The 12,385-nt window shown below is 43.0% G+C and overlaps 1 protein-coding gene across 3 annotated transcripts in view; it reads left to right on the top strand.

Moving 5' to 3' along the window:
• lrrc39 (leucine rich repeat containing 39) overlaps window positions 1-12,385 on the top strand; it is a 47,784-nt gene that overhangs the window by 22,409 nt on the left and 12,990 nt on the right. For all 3 annotated transcript variants that reach the window (XM_085982488.1, XM_085982486.1, XM_085982487.1), the window contains exons 3-4: window positions 3,392-3,548; window positions 9,797-9,933. In XM_085982488.1, coding sequence (XP_085838614.1) covers window positions 3,392-3,548; window positions 9,797-9,933 — 294 coding nt within the window. The remainder of the gene's footprint in view (window positions 1-3,391; window positions 3,549-9,796; window positions 9,934-12,385) is intronic.

Here is a 12,385-nt window from a genome sequence, read left to right as displayed (position 1 = left end):
CTTAACTTGACAGCTGCAAATGTTCTATAAAAGCTCCCATTTCATAGCTGTTCACTTTCCAAGGTCAGAAACTGTTGCTTACTGCATTTGGAAGATAGATTGAGCTTTATGCAGCTTACAAGTGTTTGGAGCAAACTCTGTATCCAGTGTCACCTCATTGGAACAACCTCTCTCACCACTGACAGATCACTTCTGTCATCTCAACTTCACCTGCCATCAATTCCATCAGCATCGGTGCCCTTGAAACTATCTCACCTTGGTCCTCAGAATCCCACTACGATCAGCCCCAACACCAACAGCACCAGGCACACCAGCAGCACCAACAACATCAACCTTCTCCGCAATCAACTGATGCTGCACAGGACAGAGGGCAACAGCACCCGAGCACATTGCTGCCCGGGACGCCAGGGATGGCCTCACCATAGCCAGATTTACTTCACATTGACGCTGTACACCCTGGCTGCTACATGATGCACCAGGTTGGCACCACCCAACACCAACACCCCTACAATGCCCAAGCCATTCCTTTCACACTCATCACCATTGCGGGGGGTACCGTTATGTCTCACCATTCACTGCAACTCACTAAGCCACTTCCAAAGGTGCACACAAATCTGTCTAGGCATGCAAAGTTTTGAAAATAAAGATTTCAATGTTTGACAGCACATTAACAGAAACTTCACACGAACATTGGCTAAAACACTCAAGTGCCTACCCTTGTGTGTTTTTTTTATTCGTTCATGGGATGTGGGTGTCGCTGGCAAGGCCAGCATTTATTGCCCATCCCTAATTGCCCTTGTGAAAGTGGTGGTGAGCCGCCGCCTTGAACCGCTGCAGTCAGTGTGGTGAAGGTACTCTCACAGTGCTGTTAGGGAGGGAGTTCCAGGATTTTGACCCAGCGACGATGAAGGAACGGCAATATACTTCCAAGTCAGGATGGTGTGTGAATTGGAGGGGAACTTGGAGGTGGTGGTGTTCCCATGCGCCTGCTGCCCTTGTCCTTCCAGGTGGAAGAGCTCGCGGGTTTGGGAGGTGCTGCCGAAGAAGCCTTGGCGAGTTGCTACAGTGCATCTTGTAGATGGTACACACTGCAGCCAGGTACGCCGGTGGTGGAGGGAGTGAATGTTTAAGGTGGTGGATGGGGTGCCAATCAAGTGGGCTGCTTTGTCCTGGATGGTGTGGAGCTTCTTGAGTGTTGTTGGCACTGCACTCATCCAGGCAAGTGGAGAGTATTCCATCACACTTCTGACTTGTGCCTTGTAGATGGTGGAAAGGCTTTGGGAAGTCACTTGGTATGATTGGACTAGGATGAGGATGAGTGTGAGGGGTGGCTAGTGAGATGGGGAAGTGATAATGTAGATAGAGAGGGATGGGTGGAGGTGCAAGATAAGTTGGTGTAAGAATGTGCAAGGATAGGGTAGGGAAGGCAGAGTGATGGGGATGTGATGAGTGGCACAGCAGGATGAGGTTGAGTATGGCTTTACAGTAATGTGTCGTGATCCACTGAGATCATTGAAAGGTTTGCGCCATTGCAGCCAGGTCCTTCTGACGACATCCCTGCTTGTGACCTCCTGTGCAATGTGCAACCAGGCTGTGTTGATCTCATGGGGAGGTCTCTTCCGCCCATGGGAAGGGAAGAGGATCTCCCTGCATTCTGTGACTCCCTCCATATGCTTATGGAGGGAGTCATGGGAGAGCCTGGGTGCAGCCATGCACATCTGTGCAGTGCTTGTCAGTGTTTGCAGCACCTCAATGCTGTAGAACACTGACAGCACAACTGTCAAAATCAACTTGGACATGGTTCCTTTAAGGAAACTGGCTGATGAAGCATCATCAAGTGACGTCATCAGACCCGCTTCCTTCAATTTGCCAAGAAATGCGCTGGGCGGGCTTAACAAGCTCTATCAGCGTAAGATCACTTTGGGCAGTGGGCTACAGCCAGCAGTAATGTCGAACCCCGCCACCGACCCCAGCGCACCAGACCCACCGAGGTAGGAGATATCGCGGCCAAGGACTTTGATGCAGAAATACGATGAAAATTGGTTAAATCTGCAGACAATACTAAATTGGTGGGAAGATGGAAATTACAGAATGAGTTAAACAATATATGTGAGTGGGCTGAACAAAGGCAGATGAAATTTAATACAGACATGTATAAAATATGGCACATAGGCAATTTGCATACTTCCATAATAGTATTCAATGAAATAGCATAAGATGAAGTTGAAAGAGACCTAGGAGTCTTAGTAGATTCGATACTCAGCATGTCTAACAAAGCTATTAGAATGCTGAATTATCTAGCCATAACGGTAGAATATCCACCAGAGGGAGTTGTGATCAAGCTGTACAGTGTTCTGGTCAGGATGTACCTCGAGTACTGTGTCCAGCTCTGGTTGCCAAGAAACAAGAGCCATATTCAAGCATTGGAGACAGTGCCGAGAAGAGCCACAAGGCTGATCCCTAGTATTAGGTGTCTGAGTTATGATGAGACTTCAGCCTGCTAAGGATATGTTGGAGAGGTGATCATGTATAGACGTATACAAGAGTAAAGGGTAGGGTAAAAGTTAATTTAGATTATTTTAAATTAAACCGCTTAGGACAAGGGGATACATGTTTAAACTAGTAAGAGGTAATTTAGGACTGATATCATGACTACACTTCAAAAGTACTTAATTGGCTGTAAAGCGCTTTGGGTTGTCCGGAGGTTGTGGAAGGCTCTATATAAATGCAAGTCTTTCTTTATTACTTTATATCAGGAGGTTCTTCTTCATGCAGAGAGTGATCAGCATTTGGAATGGACTTTCAGGCAGAAAGGTGGAGGCAAAAATCCTGGAATCATTTAACAAACAGATGCATCAGTGGAAGGAGTATAGGCTTGTTCTGGTTGGATGAATTAAGATGGGCTGAATTGCATTCCTCATCCCTAATTACCTTGTGAAAATCAGGACCTTCTTGTCTGTATAACTCAGTACCTGATAAATGGTAAATTTACCACACTGAGCCTTTAGGAGACCCTCCTGGGTTTGTTTAAACTTCCAGCCCATAGGAACAGTGAGTGGGAGGGGTAGAGGGAGAAAACTGGAAGAGATGAAAAAGATCTCGTTCATTTGTAGATCACCCTGTACCACATTTCGAATCAGGGAGAGAAACCTGGTGATTCGTTAAAGCCTCTGCTAATGCTATTCTAGAAGGTGTATGAAAGTAGCCCAGTTTTAATATCCCTCTGATTTTCGCTTTTCTCTTTCCATTTGACTGAGTGGCCACGTTGTATGAGATAGCACAGGTGTAACCTTGTGACATCTAGTTCAGCTTCTTACAGCTATGCCAGCAGAACTCTTTTAGTTTGTAAACTTTACAGTGCTGGATGTTAACATTTTGCTTTATTTCCCAGTCACTACCAGATGCATTACAACAAATGACATATTTACAAGAGTGGCGGATCCACAGAACTGGCTTGGAAACTATGCCTCAATTTGTTGGAAAATTTGATAATCTTCTTGTGCTGGATTTGTCACGAAATTCGATCAAAGAGATTCCAAAGGAAATAGGTTTGGATTCATTTTAAGTGAATTTTGGCCAGTTATGGTGAGATGGGGCTTCTCCCCTATACCGTATTGTGTATTTATATTCAGTAGACGCATCTAGATTATTTCACATTTTTCATCTTAGAATCATAGACACTTACAGCTCAGAAGGAGGCCATTCAGCCCATCGTGTTTGTGGTGGCTCCTTGAAAGAGAGTCATGCTTAGTTCAACACCCTCGCCCTTTGCCTGTAACCCTGTAAGTTCCTTATCCTCAAGTACCTGTCCAACTCGCTTTTAAAATTATTTATAGAATCAGCTTCCACCAACTTTTCAGGTAGAGCATTCCATATCCCAATAACTCTCTGAGTGAAAACATTTCTTCTCATCTCCCCACTAGATCTTTTGCCAATGATTTTAAATCTATGACCTCTGGTTATTGACCAACTTGCCAGATGGAATAGTTTTTCTCTATCTACTCTATCAAAACCTCTTATCATCTTGAAAATCTCTACAATCCTAACTTTTCCAACCTTTCCTCATAATTGAAGTCCCTCATCCCTGGTAATTGGATCCAGTTATGGGGAATGAGCCAGAGCAGATAAGAGAAGTAAAAGTAGGGGAACATATAGGCAATAGTGACCATAATATAATATGCTTTAAGATGACAATAGAGAAGGACATAAGAATGACAAAAACCAAGTTAATAGATTGGAGAAAAGCTGATTTTGAGGGGCTGAGAATAGAACTTGGGAAGATAAAATGGGCAAAAATATTGGTAAACAACAATGTAGAACGACAATGGGAAACATTTAAGAGTGTTCAACAGAGTGCAGGAAAAATATATTCCGCTAAAAGGAAAGAACAAACTAAACACTAATGAGGCTCCATGGATGAATAAAGACATAAGGAAACAATTGAGGGTAAGGAAAAAGGCATACATTAAGTACATAGACAGCAGAGGAGTGCATGATAAGAGAGAATATGAAGGGATTAGGAGAGAAGTCAAAATACAATTAGGAAGGCAAAGAGGAACTATGAAATTAAATTATCAAGGAACATAAACCAAAATAGTAAAATATTTTACAGGCACATCAGTAAAAAAAGGATGGGATGGGAATAGGGCCATTAAGAGATGGACAGGACAATACCACAGGTAACGATAGGGAAATGGCAGAAATATTAAATCATTATTTCGCTTTGGTATTTACCAGGGAGATAGAACAGGTGGACATGACATTGGATGATGAGATGAGTAATGAGATAAGTGCATTTAAAATAAAAAAGGGGATATTGTAGTGGTTCGTGTAAATCGCCACTATATAAAAGAGTTTAGCTTCGACGAACTATAAATAAGTTGTTTATTTACCAGAACAGGATAATACAGCAGGTAAGGTAGCAGGTAAGATGGCTGACTGCAGGAGCACCATATTGTAGATCACAGGATAATTACAGCAGGTAAGGTAACAGGTAAGGTGGCTGACTGCAGGAACTCCATGTTGTAGGTCTTACAGTAAGTAAGATAGCAGGTAAGATGGCTGACTGCAGGAGCACCATATTGTAGACCTTGTCCCAGCGAGGACTTCACAAGGACTACGTTCCCAGTCCCGTGGGGAGCGTGTGGGGAGCCTCATGACCTCCTCACACTCGGCTCTATATTCCCAACGTCACGTGACCGCGTCATGACGTCAGCACGTTCACGTGCGCTTAGGCGGTCACGTGACCTGCGCCGTTGTCAGTACATCTCCCCGTTACGGAGGCTGGCCTTTAAGGCCGAGGTTACTAGGCCGGGCTGTGCCAGTACTTGCCGCGGGAGCAGAGAATCCCTTTGCTCCCGCTTGCCGGCTGATGCAGCCGAAGTCTCAATAGGCCGGGCTATGCCGGCGGCCGTCTTGGAAGCCCGAATCGGGCCGGCGGCCAGTGCGCATGCGTCGTGTTACGTCAGCGCGTTAGGTCGGCGGCCGATGCGCATGCGTCACGTGATGCGTGATGTCATCGCGTTAGGTCGCCTCTTAAAGGGGCAACGGCCCAACAAGTGAGTTAAAGAGGCAACAGCCCTAACTGGTAAATTACACAATTAAGTAAATTAAATACATACAGTTAAGTAAGTTATACATACATAAATAAGTTAAGTTAAAGGGAATTATGTATATATCTCAATATAAAAGACAACCGTTGGGACCGCCACAATATATTAAATAAACTAATCAAACTCAAAGAGGATAAAAACCCTGGTCCGGATGGATTGCATCCACGCATTTTAAAATAATATAGGGAAGAGATAGCAGAGGCATTATTACACATATTTAATAATTCATTAGAAAAAGGCGTTGACGTAAGAAAACTACTAGGCACTTGGTCTGAGTATTAAACAAAGCTTTAATCAACTGGTTTTCAACATGGAGATCTAGTTGTGTCCTTCACTAGTTCCTGTTAAAGAATGTCCTGAGCAAGCTGGGCCCATGCCCGAGTATTTATACTCTCCCTGGACAGCGTCACCAGCAGGCCGCCCAGTATTACTTCATAAGTCATTTCCACATGAATGACAAGATTCATATTAGGTGTAGTGCCAGAGGATTGGCGGATAGCTAACATAATACCTATATTTAAGAAGGGGGATAGAACATGTCCAGGGAATTATAGACCAGTCAGCTTAACATCGGTGGTAGGAAAAATAATGGAATCCCTACTAAAGGAGAGAATAGAAGAATATTTAGAAACAAAAAGTATAATAATGAATAGTCAGCATGGATTCCAAAAGGGAAAGAGTCTTGCTTGACCAACCTTATTGAATTTTTTGAAGAGGTAACAGAGAGAGAGTAGACAATGGTAATGCAGTAGATGTAATGTATCTAGATTTTCAAAAGGCCTTCGATAAGGTATCCCATAATAGACTAATGAATAAGGTCAGAGAATGCGGAGTCAGGGGACAAGTAGCAGAATGGATTGCTAGCTGGCTTCAAGACAGAAAGCAGAGAGTAGGAGTAAAAGGTAACTATTCACAGTGGCAGAAGATGGGTAGTGGTGTTCCACAAGGATCAGTGCTAGGACCACTGCTGTTCACAATTTACATTAATGATTCAGACTTTGGAATAAAAAACACAATTTCTAAATTTGTGGATGATACCAAATTGGGGGGGATAGTCAATACTGAGGAAGATTGCAACAAGTTACAGGAGGACATTAATAAACTTGCAGAATGGGCAAATAATTGGCAAATGAAGTTCAACACAGACAAATGTGAGATATTACATTTTGGTAGGAAGAATAGGGAGGTCACTCATCACTTGGAGGGTGCAAGTCTAGGTGGGGTAGGGGAACAAAGGGATCTCGGCGTAAATACACAAATCACTAAAAGTTGCGCCACAGGTTAGCAAGGCTATTAAAAATGCAAAGCAAACACTAGGGTTTATTTCTAGAGGGATAGAATTGAAAAGTAGGGAAGTTATGCTAAATCTGTATCGAAACTTGGTTAGACCACACTTGGAGTACTGTGTGTAGTTCTGGTCACCATATTATAAAAAGGATATAGAGGCACTGGAGAGGGTGAAGAGAAGATTTACAAGGATTATACCAGAAATGCGAGGGTATACATATCAGGAAAGGATGACCAGGCTGGGTCTCTTTTCTCTTGAACAAAGGCTGAGGGGTGACCTAATAGAGGTCTATAAAATTATGAAAGGTTTTGACAGAGTGGATACAGAGAGAATGTGAGAATGTTTCCACTTGTGGGGAAGAGCATAACTAGAGGCCATCAATATAAGACAGTCACCAAGAAATCCAATAGGGAATTCAGAAGAAACTTCTTTACCCAAAGAATGTGGAACTCGCTACCACAGGGAGTGGTTGAAGTGAATAGTATGGATGTATTTAAGGGGAGGCTGGACAAACATATGAGGGAGAAGGGAATAGAGGGTTATACTGATAGATTTAGATGAGGAAAGACGGGAGGAGGCTTGAGTGGAGCATAAACGCCAGCATGGACTGGTTGGGCCGAAAGGCCTGTTTTTGTGCCATATTTCCTATGTAATGCTATGTAAACATCCTGGTAAACCTCCTCTGTACCCTTTCTAATGCCTTTACATCTTTCCTGAAGTGTGGTGCCCAGCATTTTCCACAATACTCCAGCTGAGGCCTAACCAGTGATTTATAAAGTTCTAGCATGATCTCTTTGCTTTTATATTCTATGCCTCTATTTATAAACCCAAGTAACCCATATGCTTTTTTAACCACCTTCTCAACTTGCCCTGTTACCATTAAGGATTTGTATATATGGTATTGATGTGTAGTCTCATAAAGGAAGGAATAACTATTGTATCATCGAAGAAAGCCAGTTCTAGCACCTGTACAATAGATAACAGCTGTCGGTCAGCAAGGGCAAGCTCTCGGGCACTTGAGTATCTTGTATGTTTCATCTTATTTTTTAAATTACAAATTTAATATATCAGTACATAAACTGAACTATTTGTTCATCAAATCCCTTTGCACGAAGCTGCTGCCAGTTTAAATTACTATTTTGCCCAGGTTAAAGATTTAGCAGACTGTGAAAGGACCCGTTTGATGGATCAGGTGACCTTTTTTCCTTCCAGGCTTTCTTACGCTCTCAGCAGACCCCAGAGCTGGTAACGTTTATCTACGGATAGCAGTCACAGGGTGAAAGAGAAGTTCAGGAAGTGCCGAGAGCTTGGCCTTGATGACCGATAGTTGTTATCTATTGTACAGGTGCTAGAACTGGCTTTATTCAATGATACAGTAGTTAGTCCTTCCTTTATGAGACTACACAATAAATATACAGTATTTACAGTTTTTTGAGATATGCTCAACGTATTGAATTAATTTTACAGTAAAATACTCCCCCTTCCCAATTTTCTCCCTCCCCAATTCTAACAGCACAGTACTCTGGACTAAGTACAACACAAGTGCCAGCTATTCCTCGGTACTTCGTCCAAGTGACGATTCTTTATGTGTGTGCCCAGTCAGTGAGTGCTGGCAGGTTATTGGACTGTGGTGGATATTACAGCCTGGTCTGGTGCTGCCGCTCATTCAACTTCCACATACACTTCCTAACACTGATTTTTAATTCTCCCCTCTTCCATTGTCAGCCGTAGTGATGACAGCCCGACCACTACTCCAACTACGATCAGTTCGTTCAGTACAGACTGCAGCTTAATATTTCACCTGGACTGCAGGTTCTTATTTGCAATAGTTCTATGGCACTGTTGTATGTTACTGCTTTTGACACTATCGTACAGTGTACATAGGATTTCTGGAAAAATAATTTATTGACATTTAATGCTAAAGTTAAACTGAGCTGTTTAAGGAGATCAGTTCTAACTGCCATTGAAAGTAGTAAATATGAGTAAAGTGACTCAATGGGTCTTATTTACCTCAGCGAGACAGAGAAGGGACCAGTTACAAGTATTTTGAATCATTTTGCCAAGAAATTGATTGAACCATATTGGACAACTCTGAACATAATTAAATTGCTGGGCCAAATCAAAACGTTTACTTCAATTATTTGATTAAAACAAAAATGTATTCCTTAATAAGTAAATGATTGATTTAAACTCGTATATATAATTCAAAGGGTCTATTTCTGAATACAATGCGAGTGGTGCTAACATTTTCCTACATTATAACAGTGACTACATTTCAAAAGTATTTTATTGGCTGTAAAGCGCTTTGGGACGTCCTGAGGTCGTGAAAGGCGCTATGTAAATGCAAGTCTTTCTTTTTATTTACTCGCAAACCACAATGAACCAGATATTCTGACCCCCACGGGTGCGTACGAGGTGTGTACGCACCGGTAGGGGCCTCGCAAGTGCCGGTTTCAGGCATGCGAAGTGCATGCGCTAAAACCCGGCACTTCCGATCTGTCAAGAATTCTCTTACGAACCGCATGCACCCCTGGGATATCTGGGCCTCTGCGCATTTCGTAGAGCTGTGGCCCAGGATCTGAAGTCTCGGAACCTACGGAGCCAGCAGATAAGTGCATAGATTTTTTCCGATCTGAGGCAACCGCTCGTAGGAAGCCTCCGATTGGAAAATCCGGCCCAATGTTTTGAGAATTTTTTTTACACTGAAGAATCTAGGATGAGATTTTATGGATGGGACCTTGCAACAACTTGTGTGCCACACCAGAAATAGCTAAGAAAATAAATGTTCAGTTGCGGAATCTGAACAAATAACTTCTGTTGTTTAACGATAAAATAATAAAGATTAATGCTGGCAGCAGACGGTGAGCCTCACACCTTCACCTTTCTCCCCCTGCAGGACAATTGACCAAACTGCGAGAGCTCTACGTCAGTTACAACAGACTACAGGAAGTGCCTGAGGAGCTCGGTGGATGCGAAAACCTGGAGAAACTAGATCTAGCTGTAAACAGAGACCTCTGTGATTTACCTGAACAGGCATGTGTATATTATTTTATCCAGTTTCTTGACATTGGACAAATAATTCCAGAGAATTCTCCACACTGTTTAAACACACATTCATATGAGGAAGTGTAAGGGTCTTGTACCTTGGGCCATATTTTGTGACCCCTATGGGTGCGTACGAGGTGCACACGCGCCTGTAGGGGCCACACAAGTGCCGGGTTTAGACATGTGAAGCGCATGCGCTGAAACCCGGCACTTGCGATCTATCAAGAATCTTCTTGACAGATCCTCCGCATCCTCAGGGAAAGAGCCTCTGCGGGTGGAAACTTCCGCCCGCTGAAAGGCCGTGGAATTCTTACACCTGGTAAAAGGTTCTTACATCCAGGCGCAAGGCCTGCTTTTACCAGCATAAGAGTTTTAAAAAATAGAAAAATAAAATGTTATCACTCACTTATACATTAAAAACCCTGTCCAATAATGTAAGTATATATTTAGCCCTGTTAAAACATGTAAATTTTTTTCCAAAAAATTAAATTTTTTATACTTAATTAAATGCCATTTTAATTATTATTTTATATATGTAATTAAAAAAAATTATTTAATGTGTTTGTGTATTTTTTAAGTCATCCCCATTCATATTTATGACAGTTCCATACGTACGGAATCCCCATAAGTATGAATGGGGATTTCCTTCTTTCATTGGTTGGGCTGGCCCATGTGATCCCAGGGGCGCTTGCGAACCACACGCGCCCCTGGGATACGTGGGCCGCTATGCATTTCTACCAGGAGAGGCCCAGGATCGCAAGCCTCCATATCTCCTGGACCACCAGGTAAATGCGTAGATTTTTTGATGATCAGAGGCATCCGCCCATGGGAAGCCTCCAATCGCAAATTCAGGCCCCTTAAGTTGCTGTGCAGTGTAGTGTCAGCTTTAGATCATGGACAGCTGGGATATGTGTCCGAGGTCCAAGACCTATGATAAAAAATATAATTATGGATGCTATTACACTGTAACTTTAGCACCACTGTAAAGGGGTGCGATATCCTTGGAGGCAGTCTCACATCATGAAGGTTTGACAGTGCATGTAGTATATCTCCAGTGCAATGTTAAACCGGTGTTCGTTGAATGTCCTGGGAACTTTACAATTTTGATTTAAATGTTCCAAGTGTGCACAATTCCCAAATGGGCTCTCAATATATTTGAAATGTAACCTCTGGAAAGAGAATACTGCACACACATGTGAGCATGCGTACACAGAGCTCCTTACTGACCAGCTGGTATAAATGAAGTATTGTAGCTACTAGTCTGGACTGGTATAAATGCACCCTTATATTGGATAAAACTGGCCTAAAATAAATTGGGGGAAAAATTTGTTAGCGACCATTTTAATAACATAAGAACATAAGAAATAGGAGCAGGAGTAGGCCAATCGGCCCCTCGAGCCTGCTCCGCCATTCAATAAGATCATGGCTGATCTGATCCTAACCGCCAGTCCACTATCACAGAACCATCTCCTGAATCTAACAGAATTAGACACACGAAATAGGAGCAGGATCAGGCTACACGGCCCCTGGGCCCGCTCCGCTACCCACAGGGCCATGACCGATCCGGACCTAGACTCATGTCCAAATTCCTGCCTGCTCCCCGTAACCCTTAATTCCCTTTACTTCTAGGAAACTGTCTATTTCTGTTTTAAATTTATGTAATGATGTAGCTTCTACAGCTTTTTGGGGCAGCATATTCCATGGACCTACCACCCTCTGAGTGAAGTAGTTCCTCCTCATCTCAGTTTTGAAAGAGCAGCCCCTTATTCTAAGACTATGCCCCCTAGTTCTAGTTTCACCCATCATCGGGAACATCCTCCCCGCATCCACCCGATCCAACCCCTTCACAATCTTATATGTTTCAATAAGATCGCCTCTCATTCTTCTGAACTCCAACGAGTAGAGTCCCAATCTACTCAACCTCTCCTCATATGTCCATCCCCTCATCCCCGGGATTAACCGAGTGAACCTTCTTTGTACTGACTCGAGAGCAAGTATGTCCTTTCTTAAGTATGGACACCAAAACTGTACGCAGTATTCCAGGTGCGGTCTCACCAATACCTTGTACAACTGAAGCAATACCTCCCTATTTTTATATTCTATCCCCCTAGCAGTGAAAGCCAACATTCCATTGGCCTTCTTAATCATTTGCTGCACCTGCATACTAACCTTTTGAGTTTCGTGCACCAGGACTCCCAGATCCCTTTGTACTTCAGTACTTTCCAGTTTCTTGCCATTAAGATAATAACTTGCTCTACGATTTTTCCTGCCAAAGTGCATAACCTCACACTTTCCAGTATTGTATTCCATCTGCCAAATCTCTGCCCACTTACTTAGCCTGTCTATGTCCCCTTGCAGGTTTTTTATGTCCTCCTCACTCACTACTTTCCCTCCCATCTTAGTATCATCTGCAAACTTTGATATGTTACACTCGGTCCCC

This window comes from Somniosus microcephalus, chromosome 3, assembly GCF_052327205.1.
Source record: "Somniosus microcephalus isolate GS21.2 chromosome 3, FLI_Smic_1.0, whole genome shotgun sequence".
NCBI classification, from domain to species: Eukaryota; Metazoa; Chordata; class Chondrichthyes; order Squaliformes; family Somniosidae; genus Somniosus; species Somniosus microcephalus.
This window is presented reverse-complemented; position numbering and strand designations above follow the sequence as displayed.